Genomic DNA, 21817 nt, shown 5'->3' with positions numbered 1-21817 from the left:
GTGCTACTTCAGTGTTCTTTTTTGCTTCTTTAATTAATTTTTCTATATCGCCCATTTTAAATTCTGGGGCTCTTTGTTGAACATAAAATAATTTATCTAACGGCGTTTTAATCTTTCTGCCTAAAAATAACTCAGCAGGAGTTTTGCCCATCGTATCATGTTTTGCAGTCCTAAGGGCGAAAGCTAATTCATTGACATAGTTATCCCAGCTTTTATGAAAATTTTTAACATAACTACGGATAATTTTCACTATATTTCTATTGACCCGTTCTGCTATATTTGATTGCGGCCAATACGGGACCATTTTTAAATGACGTATGCCCAGTTTTTGGCACATATCTTCAAATATATTACTTACAAATTGAGGACCATTATCCGATATAACTTTTAGGGGCGCCCCGTATTTTAAAATATATTTATTTAAAATAGAATCGGTAACTAATTTCACAGAGGCTCGTTTTAAGGGAACAATTTCGGTCCACTTACTAAAATGATCGACCATAACAAGGAGATACCGACTTTTATTTAACTGACTTTTTGGGAAAAGGCCCAATAAATCGATGGCAATTATTTCATTTGGAAATTCGGATTTAATGCTATTTAGAAACCCGGCCGGGCGGAAATTAATATAATTAACTGCTTGACATGTTGGGCAGGACTGGACATACGCCCTTGTTAACTTTTGCAGCTCAGGATAATAAACTGCTTCGCGTACGCGTTGGATGGTTTTTCGAATACCAGCATGAGAAGCTAATGGGCAGTCATGTAACTCCTGCAGTATATTTAATCTAAGACTAGCTGGGATAACAGGTCGAAATTCGTTGTTGGAATTCGTAGTTTTTGTATAAAATAATAGACCATCTATTAGTTCGTAATGGGCCGTCCTATTTCTTATCACCACAATATCTTGGTGGCTAAAATTTTCAGGATTCTTTAAATACTCATAAATGTTTCTAAATTCAGGATCCTTACCCAGTTCGGTTATTACAGTTTCTCGGAATGTATCGTACATGCTGTGAGCATTGCCACCTTTACAGTATTACCTTCTTCATCTATTTTTATTCTGGATAGGGCATCTGCTACGATATTTTCCTTTCCGGGGGTGTGCTTGATTACCAGATTATACTCTTGTAACTTGAGTGCCCATCTTATTAATCTTGGGGATAAGTTTTTCCCTGAGTACAATCTAGTTACCGCCGCATGATCAGAATACACTGTTATTGGCACCCTTCCAAAATAGACTCGGAACTTTTGCACTGCTAACAAAACTGCAAATGCCTCTCTCTCAGTCGCGGAATAATTTCTTTGTGTTTGATTTAAAATTCGACTAAAAAATGCCACGGGCTGCTGATTTTGCGAAGCATCCGCTGAAATTTCTAAATTCTCATCATTTTCAGGAAATTTCAACACAGGGGCTTGCTTTAATTTTTCGAAAGCACTATTGGCTTCGGCTGTCCACGAGAATCTTGCCTTTTTCCTTTTTAATTTTAACAATGGTTCAGCAATAGCTGCAAAATCTTTTATAAAGGACCTATAATATGAACAAAGTCCTAGAAAAGAAGAGAGCTTCTTCGCCGTATTTGGCGGCGGATACTTTTGCACAGCGATTATTTTTTATTCGTCTGTCTCAATTTCTTTCTGAGATATTTTGTAACCTAAGTATTTTAATTCAGGGGCTGCAAATTTGCACTTTTCGACCGGCCTCATTTAATAATGAAAACACCTGTCTTAAATCCTGTACATGTTGGTCCAGATTATCACTAGTAATAATGATATCATCTAAATAGATAAATGTGGACTTTCCAAGAACAGGCCTTAGCACAATGTCCATACATCGCTGAAATGTTGCCGATGCCCCTGAAAGGCCAAACGGCATACACAGGAATGCATAAGTGCCAGACTTGGTTATAAAAGCAGTCTTAGACACATCTTCCGGTCTAACCCCTATTTGAAAATAACCAGTCGTTAAGTCTAAAGTAGTCATATATTTGGTAGAAGTTATGTTCCTTAGGATTTCTTCGATTATAGGTAACGAATATACCGGATATTTAGTCATGGAGTTTAATTTACGATAGTCAATTGCAAAATGCCACCTTTTCGGGTGTGTTACCGGATAGTCATTATTTTTCTTACATAACACAACCGGGCTAGCATAACTACTTGAGATGGGCATTATGATCTTTTTACGTAACATATCTCGAATGTGCCACTCTATAATTTTTTCTTTATTCTTATCATATCGGTATGGTTTGTGGCGAACTGGCAGTGAATCTCCGGTGTCGATACTATGGTTAGTAACTTGAGTAAATCCAGGAATATCACTAAATAACGAAGCAAATTCACTTACCACTTATCGAATTTTTTGTTGCTCTTCCTTAGGCAGGTGGTCGAGGTTTAATGTCGGTGGTTCTGTTTTTTCTTCTCGAACTGGTTTCATCGTCAGCTTAAGGGACGCTTCGTTAAAATCCAGCGTTGCTTCTGCCTCTGAAAGAAAATCTATCCCTAAAATGACATGTGCTTGCAATTTCTTTACGATAAAAAACACAATCTTTACTTGCTCGTCCTTGATACGAATGTATAACGGTAATTTACCTATGCACTTGCATCTTTCTCCCTGCGCAGCTAACACTGTCGTATTATCTGAATTATATATGCGGTATTTACGGAAATACTTCTAAAAAAATCTTCTGCCACATAGGAACACAGCACGCCTGTATCCAGGAGTGCAGTGGCTGGGATATTATTCACCAACACTTCAATCTTTGGAAGAGTCAAATTTTTCACCATCATTGTATTTAACTTGAAGGAAGAGGGGTTTTCTTGGCCTTCGGATTTCCGCACCCTCCCATTAGCAGAAATTCGTTTTAGTTTAAATCTTGTTTCTTCCTTTCCATGCCTTCCTTCTTTTTCCGCTGGCCTTCAGACTTTTTTTCTGGATTACTATTGAACTGTCGACGTTCGCCGGTTGTTTTTGGATACTCGGGTTTCCTTGCCCACTGATTTGCTTTGCTTCCATAGCCGTGTTCTCGACTTTGCTGTGGTCTTGGCGCAACAAATTGGCTTCGTTGCTCATACTGGCGTCTTCTTTCAATGTCTGCCGTTCTTCTACTTTCAAACTGGATTGCTAGCTCAATTAACTTTTCCAGTGTAGTCGGATTCCTTAATTCAATAAAGTCTTGTACTTGGGGAAGTAACCTCGGCAAGATCACTTGAATTATCTCAGGATCCGGATGGTTTCCATACAAGAGTTTGAAGACGTGAATTTTTCTTAAAATAAAGCTTGAGACATTTTCAATTCGTTTCTGGTATATGCTGAAGAGTTCAGTTTCTAATCTTGCACGATCTCTTACGACAGGGAAGGCTTTTACTAAGGCAGTCTTAAAATTTTCGTAAGTATAGGTGGGACTTCCCGCTTGACCCAAGAAGCTTCTGCCTATACATTTGAACCAATTAAGCGCTTGGCCCCTCAAAGCGCTGGTAGCTAAGGTGACTTTCTGGAACTCATGTACTGGATACAGCATAAAGTGGTCATCCAATTTTCCCAAAAAACTGGTTACCGGTGAGTTTCCATTAAATGTTGCTTCTGGTTTCATCAATGCGCGCATGGTCTGGACGATGTAACCAAATCCTTCCAGGGCGGCAGCTGGCATTTCTGGATTCTGAGCCGCTTCTGCAGGCAGCACAGGTTCTTCTTGAAACTCGCCATGGTTCTTCTTCGTTGGGTGCCACTATCAGGTTCTGTGTTCCTCATTACTTGCTTTGGGAACATTAACTGTCCTGACTCGGAACAGGGAGCTTACTAAAGATATGTTCAATAAATTTGGGAAGTAGACAATACACCCAGGAAGGGTATACGAAACCCTTTATTTTTCTCTCTTAACAATGATTTCCGGAACTTTGGAATACAGAGACCAACCACTTGTGGTCTGAACATAAGAATATAAAAAATATTAACTAAAAATCTAACTAAACTAACTTTGGATTAATAAACAAGTGCCTAACTCCAAGATTGGCCGTATATTAACAAAAAGCCGTATGTAGTACAGAGAACTGCTAACACTACGATACGTTTAAAATTATCAAGAGGATTAAACCTCTGGCCTTGAATGCAACCAGCAACCGAGTAAAACTACTATGGCAAGCGGCCTGCTTCTAATAGCTCCTTCCTCTCTCTTGCTTGGCAAAAAGCCACAACTTAAGTACTTGGCATTAGCAAGACAAATTTGCATAAATAAGTTAAAGCTTTTAATTCTGGCCAGAAGTAGAAAATAAGAAGTGATAGTAAAGATTTAAAATAAACGCTAGTAAAACTTAGGATCCTTACAAGCTGATGAGTATGAAATGTATCTGATTGCAAGAATCATCTGGCTGCTGCAGGTATCCAAACAAATCCAAATGCTTTTGACCATGTTCACCAATCCATGGTCCATTGATATAATGCATGGAATGGTGGAAACTTTGAATTTCTTTTGTAACATTTTTAAATGGTATCATCTACTACAGCATATGTAATATTTATGAGTAAGCAATACTCTGGTAATCTGTCTTGTGTCCCTTCATTTCTTGTACAGTGGGTAAAAAAAGTATTAGCAATTGCCTATAACTGATCATATTAGCTAACAAAGAAAATGCTTGACAATTTTAGCTGGACATAATGAACACTGGAGGCAATAAATACACAAATCCTAATGAAACTTTCATTTTCATATGGCTTTTACACAAAATATTTAACAAAAACGTAAATTTGCATATCAAAAAAGTCTTGGCAAGATCATACAAAAAATGTGGGAACAAAATTAAATATTTTGTATTCATACCTTTTGCACCTATAAGAGCTTGTAATCTATTTCTCATAGCGAAAACCAAAGTCCTGTTGGAAAAAACCAGTCCTTTTGGGAATTTTGTGCCATTCTTGCAGGAGTATAAACATAAGTTCATATTTACACGAAATTTTGTTTCCTGACTTCTAGGTCCAATTTAAGCCATAAATTTTCACTTGAATTTATGTCAGGCTAATGAAGCGGTGTCTTAAATTTCAATTCGTCGAACAAATTAATAGAGTTCCAAAATTCTTCTGATAAATTAAAGTGAGATTTTGCAAAATCTAATCCCTTTCTCCTGTTTATTTCTGAAATGAAAGGTTTATTTCTAGCTGTTCTTCCATAATAACTTCCTCCATGTCAGACATTCTGTAGAGTTTGTACATTAAAAGTTTTATGCGAAGTATTAGCAACATCTAAAAGTTTCATTAGATTTGTGTGTTTATTACCTCCTATGTTCGTTATATCCAGCTAAAATCGTCAGGCATTTCCTTTGTTAGGTAATATAATCAATTATAGACAATTGCCAATACTTTTTTTACCCACCATATCTCTCATGCCACTTCCCTATGATGTTTGTGGTCATAAATAGCTATGCAATGCACAGTCATTTTGATGTGTCCTTCCCTCTTTAAAGCCTGTACTAATATTTATGGGGCACTCTGTATATATATATACACATTGTGTCCTCAAACGTTCTTACCCAGCCTTTATTTTCACTTAAAAAAATTGTTTTAAATGACACAAAGATTCATGTTTTGGTGTTCTTAATTTAAAGAAATCAATTTTATAGAAATTAAGAAATCTAATTTTTTTTTCACATTCCTACGGCCCCTAAACTCATGCTTAGGAAAATTTTGTACCCATTATAAAAAACAAAACAAAAAGTTTGAATCATGTAGGACAAAAATTGACCTAGATATTTCATGTTAATATTGGGAATCATTCAATCAATAATCATGCACAAATTGAAGAGCGAAATGTTTGCATTTATATTTAACTGAAAATAAAATAACAGTTTAAAAAATGGTTCCTGATGTTAAGAGAGTAAGTGATGAGCATTTCTGTGCAGATTATTGTGAAAAATATTGATCAGTATTTCCCCCCCCCAAAATGGAGATTCAAATTCATAGAATCTTATAGAATTCATGCGCTATGTTCTCTGGCAAGTTTCAACATAGGCACATAGTCCATTTGTAATGTTATTTGCATTAATTAAAAATGAAAATTATTTTTACTTTAATGAATTTTTCACTATTACCAGATTATGATTCTAAAGTTATAAAACTTCATGGTTGTACAACTTTAGAATCATAATCTGGTATAAATAATGTGCTTTTAGACTTCAAAAACTTCAAAATTGTTTGTGTGAAAATTCATTTGGTATACTAAATATAACAAAATTACTAATAAAGGCACTAATATATCACAAAAGACTATGATTAGCGGGCATTTAAGGGGGGGGGGAATCAACCTTGAATTAGTCTAATTTATTGATTGACTGACCCTTCAATGCAAATTGAAAATGAAGTCAAATATTACAACTTTTGAAATGAAACATCTTGTTCAATTTTCATGTAATTTTAAAGTATGAAAACAATAATCTGTGTGTCTTTATGTATATAAATTTATATCATCTAAATTTATTATTAAACTGGAATAAAAGCAAGGTAATTCCTCTATGATATAATAATTGCAACCCTGTATAAGAGGTTTAACACAACATCCAAACAAATCCGTTTAAAGAAAGAATTGATAGTACAGTACAAAGTCCAAAATCCGGATGTCCATTATCCAGAATAATCTAAATCCAGACCTCAAGGCCACAATTTTTTTTTTTTTTTTTTTTTTTTTTTTTTGTATGGTTTACGCATGCACGTTTGATTTTTCCTTCCATAATAAAACATGTTGAGATTTTCACCTAAAAGTTCTGATTCTTAATTTCACTTAGGCACTAAATAAAATACCTCATTATGGAAAAGCAATCATGTCAGCATAAATTTGTGAGATTAATAATTTGGCTCTGTATCTGCTTGGCATACATCTCGAACGTTCCGTTCACCGCTGTTCGCCGCGCTTACTGAAACATTCATCTATTTTTATATCCCTGACGCCGACCTGGTGAGTTATTATTTATTACATTTTGCTTTCATAACCGCATATTTATCAATATATGACAGCTTCAGTAATAACTCATGCAGTGATAACGTTTTTTTTATATTAGTAATTGAATAACGAGTATGGCAACCTTTTATGCTAACGTTATTCTTAGCGATGATTACAGATTTTTAAATGCTCTAAGAAATGTTGACGAGGGAAAATTCAACAAAAATTTCGTTTCATATGCTAAAAATAGATTTTGTTAATAAAACTCATAGGCCAAAAGAGTACATTTAGGGCTATTATAATTAATAACAACTGATATGTTATTCACCATAAACCCAGAAGCGGCGGCAGAATGTGATGGCAGAATTTAGAGAAGACGAAATTTTTGGAATTTGGGGAAGCATCAAGTGGCAAAATTAAGGGATAAGTTTTTTATGATTATGGGGAAGCACTGGGATACTTTAGGTGTGGTCAAAATTTAGAACTTAGGAAGATGCTTTGTAGCAGAATTTAGGACCCATAGAGACTGCATCATGCGGTATTTAGCACCGGCCCTAGATAAAGAGTTAAGTATATAAGAAATAAATGTTGGTATAGTAAATAACTAAACTAATACAATTCAGGCTTAATTCAGTACGCAATAGAAGCAAGACAAAATTTAGCGAAACAAGCTTTCGTCGCCAGTCTTGTGATACACAGCCAATAATGTATAACGGACACTATTAAGCTAGGCTAAAATTATCTTTACAGATTCTAATGTATTTCAGTTAATGTAGCAGACTGAGCTGCTCCCTAATCTTTTAGTTTGATCCAGCTTATTATTTTTTGCAGACTGTTATTATTATGGCAATTTTATAAAAACTAAGCTTGAACTTTCGATTATGTCGAAAAGAGTTTCGAATTCTGGAGCTGTCAAAGAATCTACAAAGCAAAACCATATTTCGATGTCCATTAAACAAAAGTGAAATTGCTGCAAAAAATGTATAAAGGCATATCCATCTCAAAATTATGCGAGGAGTATGATATTGGAAAGTCAACTGTATATGAACATTAAAAAAAAAAAAAAAAAAAAAAAGGAATTTTTTGTGGAAGCAACCTAAACAACTTACATTGAAAAAAATGTTTAATAAAGTAAACAAGTAAATATCAAGCTTTTTTTGTAAATTTTTATATCCTTTAGATTATAATTTTTCTTTATTTCATAAATTATGATTTCATATTTTTAAATGCATAATTTCTGCACGCCATCTTACCAGATTTAAATTGATGATCTAATATCCGAAAAAATCCAAAATCCGGAATCGCCGAAGTCCCGACGAGTCCGGATTTCAGATTTTGTACTGTAGAACAAACTCGAGAAATATAATTGCGAAAAGGAATATATATAAATTTATACAAATAAAAATTAATCTCCTTTTCATTGATACTTCAATTCAGAACTCATCAGGGGAAAATGAATTTGTAAGGTTTATGTTAATCTTTAGTTAAAAGATACTTTCCTATATTCCTGAATTTAACTTACAACTTCCAGCCAGAATGTATTTTCATAATCGCGTTTAAATGTAAATGAGAAGTATTTAACAGTGAAGTTCTACTGACTTCGGGAGAGAGCCAGTGATTCTAATTAACACATGTTCGGCTTTTTAGGCTATTCTCTCTCTTAAGCTATTATTACACTCGGCCGTACTTTAGGCCCTTGATAGCTTCTCCATTATTTAGCATTAAGGGACCAACTCTGTTAGAATCTTGATAGCTTTGGCTATATCTTTTTAGTTAGATTAGTTAAGTTTTAGTTCTTAGTTTCTTGAGTTCAAGCCCGAGTAGAGGCTTTATTGTAAGAAAGGAGTCATCTGTAAAACTTTATTTGGAATAATAAAGGGTAATTTATTTAACCCTTCTCACATTTTGTTCTCTGTCTCACGAACTCGAGCGATTATTTGCTTATCAGTTCTTAAGGTTCCTCAACTTTAATTATAGATTAAAACACTGAGGAATCTTACAAGTTAAAGCTTCATAAACATATTAATCGACATATTATAAATTTTCGAAACATATTAATTGATTGTTATGAAGCTTTAATTCATTTTCCCCTAATGAGTTCTGAATTGGAGTATCAATGAAAGGAGATTAATTTTTATTTGTATATTTTCCCTTTTACATTTTTATTTTTGGAGTTTGTTCTACTATGAATTCTTTCTTTAACTGGATTTGTTTGGATATTGTATTAAACCTGTTATATGTGGTTGCAGTTATTATATTATAAAGGAATTGCCTTGCTTTTATACCAATTTAATAATAAATTTAGATACTTTAAGTTTATTCTACTTCAATCCTGCAGCTATAGTGCAGGACGGGTTTATAATTTTTTTAATTCTAATTTTTAGCCTATTTTTATTTTTCTTTATATATATATATATATATATATATATATATATATATATATACATACATACATACAGTACAAAGTCTTTAATCCGGACATCCATAATCTGGAATGATCTATAATCCAGACCTCAAAGCTTTTACGCATGCGCATAATACGTTTACGCACGCACGTTTAATGTATAATCGACGGCTAATTATCTTCTAATTGCCGGCTTATTATTTTTTTCAGACTGTTAGGGCAATTTTATAAAAAGTAAGCTTGAACTTTCGATTATGACAAAAAGAGTTTCTAATTCTGGAGCTGCCAAAGGATCTACAAAGCGAAAGCATGTTTTAATGCCCATCAACAAAAAGTGGAATTGCTGCAAAAAAATGGACAAAGGCGTGAAGAAAGTGACAAAGAGGTTAGTGAATAGGAAAAAATTTCAATTGACAAGTTAGTTGGTATTCTCGGCACAGCAATTACAGGACTTGAACAGCGGAACTTTGTAACTGAACAAGAAATTATGTCTCTTTATAGAATTAAAGAGAAAGTATTAGCACATAAAACGAAGCAACTTACATTGAAAGAAATGTTTAATAAAGTAAACAAATAAATATTAAGTTTTTTTTTGTAAATTTTGATACCCTTTAGATCATAATTGCTCTTTATTTCATAAATTACGGTTTCATATTTTTGATTGTATTATTTCCGCATGTCAACTTGGCAGATTTAAATTGATGATCTATAATCCGGAAAAAAAAAAATCCCTAATCTGGAATCGCCAAAGTCCCGATGAGTCCGTATTAAAGACTTTTAAATACATATATATGTAAAATATAAAAAATACGATGGCTTTGCTTTACGCAAACAGGCAACCTCTAATTAACTTTCCGCAATTTCAGGATCTTCCCCTTAGACCAGTATTTTTGAGAACATTCGAGCATGTTACGTAGCCGCTGCTATAAATGAAGAGTTCGCGCCATTTTTCATCAAATTGTTTTTCTTAATTCTTTCTTGAAAAGGCCGGACAAATTCGGCATTAAATTTTGGGCTTTGTACTGATGTGCAGTCAAAATGTTTGCTGAATGGATTTCCCTGTATGGAAAAAGACAAAACTTATCTTTCAAAAATATGAGGAATGAGCTTTATTTTTGTAAGATTGCTTATACCTTATCAAGGGAAAAAAGAAAAAAAAAAAAAAAAAGAACATTCCACTCCTGAGCACCAAGCACCCAACATTGGAAATAGCATCTGTTGAAAAAAAATATACTGAAAGTTGTGAATTTTTACAATTCGACCAAATTTGGAATTGATGTTTTCTACCCGATGGCCAGAAAATATTCAGTAAAGTCCTCGTCCAGCCGTTGGCCAGTTGAATTTTTTTTTTTTTTTTTTAAATCTTGATTTTGAAGTGATAAATGTATGGATAATTGACAAGGAAACAACTGAATGTAAGAATATGGGCTGTTGTGATTTTATTTTAAATATGGCTGAGGAGCTTCGAAAGATGTACATTTCATCCCTAATTCGCAAGTTTGTATTGGTACTTGCGTCAACCCTTCCCGTAAGGGTAAACAATGGCAAATAAATGCATGCAGAGGCAATAAAACTGTGAATACTGTAAAAAATATGTTTGTGGAACCTATACAGGTAAAATTAAATTAGTAATCTATGCACTGCAAAACCAAGCAATTTAATTACTAATATGTGTAATTCTTAATATATTTATTTCATAGTGAAAACTTTTTATGAGGTAATTTATTAATTGATAAGAAGTTTAAAAATATCTAGAGTGATTTTTTTTTTTTTTTTTTTTTTTTTTTTTTGTCTTTTAGCTCTTTGCTATATTAAATTCTCCTTCGATTAATATATTTACTCACTTTGCATTATTTTGCTCTTTGATACATTAAATTATCTTTTGGTTGCATATATTTGCTCAATTTACTTAATTTACTTATTAAACAAGCAAAATGCATCATTATAAGCATTATTTTTACATTACATTAGCAAAAAGCTAGCCATTTCTGCTATTCGGAACAAGCAATCAAAGTGACTGCTGTTTGTAGTTATAGGTGTAAGGAAAATGCTGTAATATTAGTGTTAAATATATATATGTGTGTGCATATTTTAGATCAAAATTATATAACAGTTAGTAATGAACTTTTGTGAGATGCTCATTTCGTACTATTTAATTCTAAAATTGTTAGCATCAGTCAAGGTTATGGAATATTGAGAGATACTGTAAAATAGACTGGTTAGGTCTTCTGAAAACTAAAAATAAAATAATATTTTATTGATAAGGGGAATAAAATAGTCAAAGAAATTATTTACAGTGTGTAATAAGATCTTTAATTTTTGTTATGAATAAATTTATTCTTATTTGCAATACTAATAAAATATAATTTTTGACCGGAATGAAAACAAAAAGCTACAGAAGGTGTCTTCCAATAGTTTACAATTTTGATTTACCATGAATAAATGTTTTTAAATTTATCCGTCATTTTTCAAGCATCAAGCTTTATTACATTACATCAAAAAGTGGTATTTGGAGATTTTTGTGTATTGGGTTTTAAATTGGCTCAAAATATCCAAGTACTTGTCTGACTGATCATAAAATTTAAGTATACATAGCTTTGATAATTTTAACAGTTTTTATTTTTTGTAACACTTTTATCCAAGCATGAAATATTATTATTACTAGAATTATCATTTTTGCTGTTTCTGAAATGCTGATTTGTTTTGTTGTCAATGAAAATTATTCTGTCATTATAATCTGAGCATTATCTAATCATAAGTAAAAGCACTTCATTTTTTAAGAGGGGTAATAATTTCCTATCAAATTCCTTTAAAATAATGAACTTGATTTGTTATCCTTCTATCATAAATATTTAAAGATAAATACAGATGGTTCAAAATAATCCCGGATTTTGTCACCATTAAATATGTCTGTCCTTTCAACTTCTACGAGGGCTATTTTTTTTCAACCTCCGATGGGCTATAAAGAAAAGACGGGTGAATATACAAAAAAGATTTTATTACCAAAAGTAATGTACAATACAGGTTATTTCTCTACATAATCACTTTGACGATTGAGACATTTGTCATATCTGTGAACAAGCTTTGCAATACCCTCTTCATAAAATGTCCCCGCCAACGATTGGAAGTGAGTTGTGACGGTTTCTTTCAGCTCCATGTCATTTTGGAAGCGCTTCCCGCCAATACACTGCTTCAGTTCAGGAAACAGATGAAAGTCACTCGGTGCTAGGTCGGGACTATATGGTGGATGTTCGAAAATGTCCCATTGAAATTGCTGAAGGAGCCGTTGGGTTACACGAGCGCTGTGAGGACAGGCATTGTCGCGGATCAGAAAAACTCCAGAAATGCCTCTTCGTTTGTTTTGAATAGCTCTCCGTAAGCGTCGCAAAGTTTCACAACATGAATCTGCATCAATTTTTGTTCCAGGCTGCATAAACTCCACAAGCAACACCTTTTTGGTCTCAAAAAACAGTTGCCATAACCTTACGGTTGTTAAAGGTTCGTTTGAATTTTGTGGGTCTCTTTGGAGAATTTGTGTGCATCCATAGTTGTGATTGTCGTTTCGTTTTGGGCGTGTCATATTGAACCCATGTCTCATCACCTGTCACAATGGATTTCAAAACGTCTTCTCCGCCAGTATTGTAATGGTCAAGAAACTCAACCGCTGCAGCCATTCGGTGAGTTTTGGGGTCGTCAGTCAACATCTGTGGGACCCAGTGAGCGCAGAGTTTTCTGTAGTGCAACTGTTCAGTAACGATAGAGTACAGGGAAGATCTTGAAATTTCCGGAAATTTCATCGATAATTCACTTATGGTGAACCTTCGATTTTGCTTAACCGCTTGGTCTAGCGACAGACTTGCGTCCTTGACCCCCTTCATCATGCACATCAGTTCGGCCATCTTTAAACTTTCGACACCATTCATGAACAACGCCATCACTCATACACTCGACTCATTCTTCGATGAATTTCCGCTGCACTGTTCCCTTCTGCCTTGCAAGAAACGAATAACAGCTTGCAATTCACACTTGGCGGGAGAATCAATAGCGACAGCCATGTTTACGTGACTGCAACTTAACAGAAAACGGCGTGTTGAATACGCCAATGACAGAGCGTGTGGGGCCAATGACAGAGGGGGGGGATGTGCAGCCACCTACTACGCACACCAACCACCTGCCGCATACCTGGCCATCATACTGTGCGATCGGAGGTTGAAAAAAAAACAACCTACGTAATAGTCAAAATCAAGGTTTTCTTGATGGCATAAAATATATATTACACAAATTTGACAACTTCTGTATTCAATATTGTTTTCATTTAAAAATTTGAAATTTAGGAATTTTACTTAAAATTCAGAGAGAAGCAGAACCTATTCATCCATTTTCAGTAAAACCTTTTAATGTGAATGCATATAACTAACTACCCTATTGCCAGTTGGTAGCAGGAAACTTTGCTCTTGAAATGTCTGTTACTTGTAGCATATTCACAACTATTTTTAATTATTATTATATATCGTATAAAGATTTGATCACATTTGTTGATATCAGTAGCAGAATCAATAGTAATTGACTGAAATGATACTGTTGAGAAAATTTTTTTTGTCTTTTTCTAAGATGAATTCATTTTGGATGGATTTAAATAACTTTGACTGTTTTTAGATTATTTTCTGTCAAGCAGTTCTCTGAAAAGTGGGTGATAAATTTTTAGCAAATAAAAAATGCTTGTAAAATTTTCTGAACTTTTGCTTAATGTAAAATTTTCTCAGTGAACTTCGAAAGTTAAATTTGATCTGGTTTATGTAGATGGGGTACCCTTGGTTCCATTTCCATCTATCAAAATTCTGATGGAGCTTCCCTGTCTTCTGAGTGTAAAACCTGTCACCCTATGGTGCACCCTCAGCAGCATCCCAAATGCTGAGATGGCCGTGACCAATGGGTTTGACTTTTATCAACTAATGTTTAACTAGCAAAATGTTTGGCCATTGGGGAAAAATATGGTTGATGTAGCAATAATGATGAAAATTGTTACATTTAATTGTTTGACTCGGCTTTTCCCCAAGGCAGTAGATATCCACAAGTAGGAAAGTTTATATTTATTGTAAAGAGACAGATAGTTTAGCATTATGGGGAAAGTAGAAGTCTTTTGGTTCTGTATTGAGAATACAGAGATTGCATTGTGCTATAACATAAAAGATGATTTTCGCCAACTATCATGTATGCCTATTTTGGATCATTAGGAGGCAGAGGGCTAAGTAGGCCTCTTTGTGTCTATTTATTTATTGCTTTTATTTTTTGAGTAGTAGAAAATTTTGACATTTAGTGTACATGTGATCCTTTTCACAATTGAAGTACTTTTTGTTTCAAACCTAAGGGCACACAGCTCCATGACAGGTAGTTTGGAGTTGTTTGTCCCCAACAAAAATTCTCTGGAGTAATTTTTTCCAATAATTGGATTGTAATTTGATATGCTTATCTCAATGAATATCAAAGAAGATTTTTAATTTCCATTGTGTGTTTTTAAGCTTTATTAATCTTACTTGCACAGTTTGTTTCATGCCATTGCATATGCAGGTATCTGTTGATCTTAGGTACCGTCTATTGAATTATCACTGCATTTTGTAAATTAAAATGCACTTGTTTGAAATGTTTTTAGTAAAAATTTATATGGCTAAATAATGTTAGAGATACTCAAAATCGAATTTTTTCAGCGTGAAAAGTAAAGGAAAGTATGAGTTATCCCTTTAACTGAGCATGCTCTTATTGTGCGACTGATAACATGTCTAACTAGCATTCAGAACACCCATGCTTCATAGCCCTGTAGCTGATTTTTCGTGTTTCCTTCTCTAAAGAATCTAATAATTGTATGAAATTCATCAAAGTAGTTTTTAATGCGTGTACATGTATGTCTTTAGAATGTTCTAGACTGGTCCAATATTATTATAAAATATTATCTGTATGTTTTCTTATTTTTTAAGTGTGACACATAGCATCATTGATGTGAACCTTTAGCTTTTTGCTTATCTACGAATTTTACTTGGTAGGCATTCATTATTTGAGCAGAGTTTAGTTTGTATTCTTATTAGATTCTAGCTGATAATTTTTTTATGAAGCTAGTGAATTTCTCACTTTTATTTTTTCTTTTTACATTAATGCAAAAGTAAGTTTGTTTACACCTGTGGTGAAACAGGTATGAATTCTTAAAAACTGCACATGCAGAAATTTTCTTAGCATGATAAAAATAAGAACATGGTACTGTACAAAGTCCGGACTCGACGGGACTTCGGTGATTCCAGATTATAGATCATCAATTTAAATCTGGTAAGATGGCATGCAGAAATTATATAATTAAAAATATGAAACTGTAATTTATGAAATAAAGAGCAATTATGATCTAAAGGGTATCAAAATTTACAAAAAAAAAAGCTTAATATTTATTTGTTTACTTTATTAAACATTTCTTTCAATGTAAGTTGTTTTGTTTTTTGTGCTAATACTTTCTCTTTAATTCTATAAACAGACATAATTTCTTGTTCAGTTACAAAGTTCCACTATTCAAGTTCTGTAATTGCTGTGTTGAGAATACCGACTAACTTGTCAATCGAAATTTTTTCGTTTTCGATAACCTCTCTGTCACTTTCTTCACTATCAGAAGTGGTACATCGAAACATGCTCTCACTTTGTAGATCCTTTGGCAACTCCAGAATTGGAAACTCTTTTTGACATAATCGAAAGTTCAAACTTTTTATAAAATTGCTCTAACAGTCTGCAAAAAATAATAAGCCGGATCTAATTAGAAGCAACATTAACTGAAATGACTTAGAATCAGTAAAGATAATTTTAGCCTAGCTTATACCGTCCATTATACATTAAACGCACGTGCGTAAAGCATACAAAAAAAGGTTTGTGGCTTTGAGGTCTGGATTATAGATCATTCCGGATAATGGATGTCCGGATTACGAACTTTGTACTGTATAGGAAAAGGTGGCTAAAAGAGAAAATCTTTTTTGTAAATCCAAAATTTCAATTTTAACATTTTCTCTTAGTTGCTGATAGTGCTATAAATCTTATTATGCATGCACAGAATGTAATGGAAATTGTAGCATTATGTTAGGAGAAAAGTACTGCCTGGATGTTTACAAGTAGGCATTAATTTATTACTTTTATTCTCATTTAAAAAGAAAAATTATTCTGAGAATAGTTTTGTTCATGGCTGTAAAATTGTTTTACATAAAATATCCTAAAACATTTTACAAAAAAATTTTTTTTCCCTCTCAATAAATTTCATCATCAGTTATTCTATTCCGTCTACTGTATTTCCCATTGTACTAATTTAATTTTCATTGTATATTTTATTTTTAAAAATATGTGTTTTATATTAAATAGCTCTTAATGTAGGTGCATGTTTTAATTATGTACATGCATGTAATCCAAAATTCATTGTGAAAGTTAGAAAGGTATAAGTAAAACTGCAAAAGCCATAATCTATGATCTGCTCAAATATTGGTCTCAAAGTATACGAATTATCGGAATGCGGCTATAGTGCTTTTGACTGATTTGGCCGCATAAAAAATTTTACCTTTGATGCTGTTATTTAGATTACAAGGTCAATTTGTAAACATATGCTATGTTTGTATTCACCAAAGTGAAACTTCCAATCAGTATTTTGCTGGTTTGCTTGAAATATATTATCTGAAAGCAGTTTCATATTGATTGCTAAAATTTGTTTATTGACCTTGTTGTTCATCACTTGTAAAAAAATATCTTAGTAAGTTCTTAATGAAAAGGTGCAGTACTTTCCTGCCCTTTTCTTTCTGAGAATCCATATAATAAACATTGTTAAATTTCAGACATCTAAAAAGAAATCTAAAGCACTTCTTATGCATAGAGATATAGCATAATTTGTCAAGTTCAATATCTTTTTAATTTAAGTTTAGGTAATTCTACCACAAAAGATTTGATTAAATGAAACAAATTATTGAATTCTATATGTTATGCTTAGCATCATATTCAAAGAAATTGCTTTGAATTTTATCTAAATATGTTAAATGTACAATAGTATTGCAAGATCTTCTGACATTCACAGGAAATCTACTTTTTCCTACGTAGTTAAACTAATCATCCCAGCTTTTGGTAGACAAAAATTGCGCTTTCTAAACTGTTTGATATCTCGTTTCTTGATATTCCCTGCTCAGTATTTAAGTAATATTCAATTTCTTGGAGTAGATCTTCTTTACCAGTATCAGTTTTAACATAGGGAAAATCTTCATTTAATTTAGAAAGCTTCTTAAACTTCTTGTTCAGATATGTATATTCTGTTCTTGGATCTTTTCAGAATGACAAGGTATCCTAAGCAAAACATTGCTTTTTCTTGCTAAAATGAGAAAATTAAAAACTGTTTGAAAACTAATGAAAGAAGAGAGTAAATTTAAAAAAATTATGACAAAGACAGAAACCATATTCTCTTCATATTATTAAATATGTAGCTTGCACAGAGAATAAATGTTGCACACCTTCAAGTGTGTTTCATAAACTGGAAAACAAGCTGTGTAAGAAATAAATAATAATCTGCTAGAACAATGTGTACATGTTGTCAGAATGTTTTTAGGACATTTTCCAATCAGAAGCCCCCCCCCTAAGAAAGTGTAAGCATAGAAGACAGGTGTGATTAGTGCAGAGTTAAATATATATAATCATTAAAATCATCCACCGAAATATATTTGTCTTACCCATGTATCTTTTGTCTTTTGAATCGGTTATAGTCAACAAGGTTTATACTATACTTTTTTAATATTTTCAGATGACCATACCATGATCATACTGTTTAGATATTTTGTTAACAGTTTTTTAAAAAATGTGCAGCAGTCTGCATTTTGCATGAATAAAATGTTTAATTTCTACTGCAAGTTCATTATAATTGCCTTTGTCTATAGTACCTTCTATTTTTAAATATAAGTCTTTTATTACTTTTATTGTGTGTTTAGAAACAGCGTTGGTAGCATTTCTGTTTTAAAATTAGTTTTCAAATTTACTTTTTGGTATTAGTTTATTCATACTTACAACAGATCAGTAGAATCTACATTAGCTTCTGTTGTTTAAAAAAAAAAATGTTTGGTTTGATAATATTTTTGATTTGTATCCTTTCTTTCATGCATATCCACTTTACCTTCTCAGCAATATTTTCAGTATTAAGTTTTTTTTTATTACAGCCCAATATTTTTAGAATTAAAACAAAACAAAATTTTAAAGCATGCTTAAATTTTACAATGCTCACACCAGCCAACAAGTAGGAAAAGAAACTACTAATTAAAGTGTAATATGTTTTCTGAAGAATGATTACTCATAAGCTGATGAATAAAATAAAGGTATATATATATATATATATTAGTGGTCTGTATAGACTACATCTAAACATAAATACATCTGCCTACACAAATTTTTATGCAATAAACATAAATCATTGCCATAAATTGAAAATTCTGCTGCCATAAGAACTACATTATACAAATAAACAATCTGATTATGAAATTGTGGAGGTATGAATTCATATGCCAGTCATTTTCATGCCACTATTTATGATAATGTGACAGTAAATACTTGTTTGTTGCAGTTGTGTAACCAAACAAGTCTTGCAATTAAGTAATTTGTTTGGTAGCTATGCAGTCTTATTTCTTTCAAACTAATCTCCTTTTATTTTTATAGTTTATTTGTACTTGCTTATCAATAATTAAGTCCATAATGTGCATGGGAGGATTTTATGAAACTGTCACTGAATGGGAAATTAGCTCAATATTATCTAAAAAAGCAGATAACTTTTGTTTTCATAATTTAATAAATGCTAGTGTGACAATGATGAAACAAGGGAAAAAGAGGCTGAATAAAAAGGAATACATCAACAGCAAATTTGTGTTCAAAAAGTGTTTATGTTCATATGTGCTGTTGCCACTTGCACACTTTTGATACAAATACTTACATCACTTAGTATACTTCGGAATTTCATCTACTTTCACGTTTTTCCTCAATGGATGTTTGACCTTCTGTATCTCATTTTACCTACATTTATAGCTTCTTCCCAAATGATGTGTAATGTGGTCCAGTGAAATTTAAAGTACTTGGATTTTTTTTTTTTTTAATGTATTTAGAAAGTTAATACTAAATGAGTGAATAACTGTTATAAAATTAATTTAGATGAATACATCAGGGGAAAGAAATGTTAAAAATATCTATTGTGATTGAAGTAATGAAAATGTTTTTGTTAAAAAAGAAATTTTATATATTTGTTTAGAATGACAATTTTTCTTTTCAGGATATATGCCATACCGGGTTAAGAATCCAAAATATTTAAGAGATCCAAAGTTATTTGATCCCTTTAATCCTTCAAGACCAAACCCACATTAAAATTATACTGGTTTGTCACTTAGAAGTATGTGAATATTGCCTTATGAATTTTTGCTTTCTTGATTGTGATAATAAAGTTTGCTGCATTTGTTGAATATGTCTTTCATACTGGAGCATCTGTGTTCAGAAGATTCTTTGCTAGAATAGAACAAAATGTATATTATTAAATTTCATTTTCAAAACAATTTAGTAATTTTATAAATAAAAAATTACCCTTTTTTAGTATGGAGTTGTATTAAATATTTTCTGGATTGGAGTTGTATTTAAATAAAGTTACTCGCTGCAAACATAATGTGTTGTTGCGTGTAGCTACATAATGCATTGAATGCATATAGAACCAATAACAGCTGTATAAAGTTTATTTTTACCAAAAGAAATACTTTACAATTATGGGACTTTCCACAAAAGTGCTTGTACAACTCTTCTCAATATCACAGAATACAATTAGTAGTTACACTTCAAGCTACTAAGAAAGTAAACACAGCCTAATGCAAAGTGCATCTAAAAGGCAAAGCTCACATGGAGATATCTAAATACTCTGAACTCGATGCTCAACTAATATATATAGTTTTCTTCCAGTCACCGAGAAATCCCTAGTATCTTCCATTTCTTGAAATTACTGGAAGGCATATAAAGTTACATATAAGGGCCAGATACAGTTACAGTCACATAAAGGGATCAATTATAGTTGTGCATGGATTGACCTCATTTGGCAACAAAAATTAGTTTACAAAACCATCTCCAGCTTGATGACATCTCACCAATTTATCGAGATGGCCATTTACATCATTGTTAAATAGACTTGCCCCTGTAACGTTATCTACTGGCTGAGCTTCCCTTTTTCAAGCATTTTGTGTTACATTATACATAAGATACAATTTCATATATAATTTCACTAAAATTATATACCTATATGCAAAATTCGTAACTTTGCCCTTTCCAAGAACTACACGTCCCAGGCAGTATAATCCCTGGACAGGAAGCCTTAATTACAATAAGGCAAAACAATACAATACTAAAATAACAATTTTAACATATAACAAATCAAATACTTAATCAATAATTAAATGCATGAATTTACAAATTTTTATACAAGTAGGACCATAATTTATGTACAAATAGGATATACCAGCAATTCTCAACAGGTGCTACACGTACCATTGGTGGTATAGAAAGAAACAAAGTATTTTTAACTCTTAAATTCAAAATTTAATTAATCCTTTTTAAGTTCTTTTATCTAACACTTGCAAATTTATACGATCTGAGCTTTGTTCAAGGTCAACAGCCTTTCATAGACTTTAGCAACATAGATCATTTTTATTTTCACAAAATATTCTCTTAGCCATATATAAATTGTCATAATGATGTTTTTAAAAGGAGTAATAGAAGTTGATGTTGTATGTAATAGGAAACAAGTTCCTCTAAAAAGATAAAACTATCTCGTCAATTTTTTCAGAGTTGATAGGTTTATTAGCATGTCTACACTTTGTTGCCACCATTTCCGAACTCGTATTGCTCTATTTTCAATTAGAATATTTTTACGTAGATTTTCTGTTTGTAATAGCAGGTATTTTGGCTTCTTGTTGCTTTGTATTCCTTACAAAATTCTATGCAATTTGAGAATATCGTCGTTTGTGTTTGAAGAACTTGTAATATATTGTGCTTTTAAATATTTGTGAAAAAATAATAAAACAGACCTAGATTTTCAAAATGGAAAAATGGCTAAGATTTACTAAGTGGAAAAGTGATGGATTCAGGACAATCTACTAGCATTGTAAAGAAAAATTGTTTATAGTAAATATAATGAAAGTTATTTATCATTTGGGCTTACTTGGAATGGAGTTGAGATGGATCTTCAATCTCAATGAGTTTGCGGTGAACTATTATCCAAAGTATGAAACCATCATTCCTTAAAACACATCTTAAATCTAAGCATGCCAGTTTAAATGGATAAATCTGAAGAATAATTTAAGAGGAAATTATAGGAGTTCAAATATAGTAAACAAGTAATGAATGGTTTTGTTACCTCAAGTGAAAAAACTTTCGAAGCTAGTTACCTAGTAAGCGTAAGAATTGCCAAGACTGGGCAGGCTCA

The 21817-nt window shown here is 32.4% G+C and overlaps 1 protein-coding gene across 4 annotated transcripts in view; it reads left to right on the top strand.

Moving 5' to 3' along the window:
• The window catches only part of mRpS18C (mitochondrial ribosomal protein S18C), a 78605-nt gene extending 58788 nt beyond the window's left edge, over positions 1 to 19817 (top strand). For 3 of the 4 annotated variants that reach the window (XM_085807323.1, XM_085807320.1, XM_085807322.1), the window contains exon 4: positions 19631 to 19817. In XM_085807323.1, the coding sequence (XP_085663449.1) occupies positions 19631 to 19652 (22 nt within the window). In that variant the 3' untranslated portion in view covers positions 19653 to 19817. Of the gene's footprint in view, positions 1 to 16370; positions 16467 to 19630 lie in introns of all 4 variants that reach the window. The other variant, XM_085807321.1, reaches the window with a different exon arrangement.
• The last annotated feature ends 2000 nt before the right edge of the window (positions 19818 to 21817 follow it).

Source organism: Stegodyphus dumicola, chromosome X1 (assembly GCF_044657685.1).
Source record: "Stegodyphus dumicola isolate Sdum_Otavi_A_Nest chromosome X1, ASM4465768v1".
Taxonomy (NCBI): Eukaryota; Metazoa; Arthropoda; class Arachnida; order Araneae; family Eresidae; genus Stegodyphus; species Stegodyphus dumicola.
The sequence above is the reverse complement of the archived record's forward strand: the minus strand, read 5'-3'. Positions and strand labels throughout refer to the sequence as shown.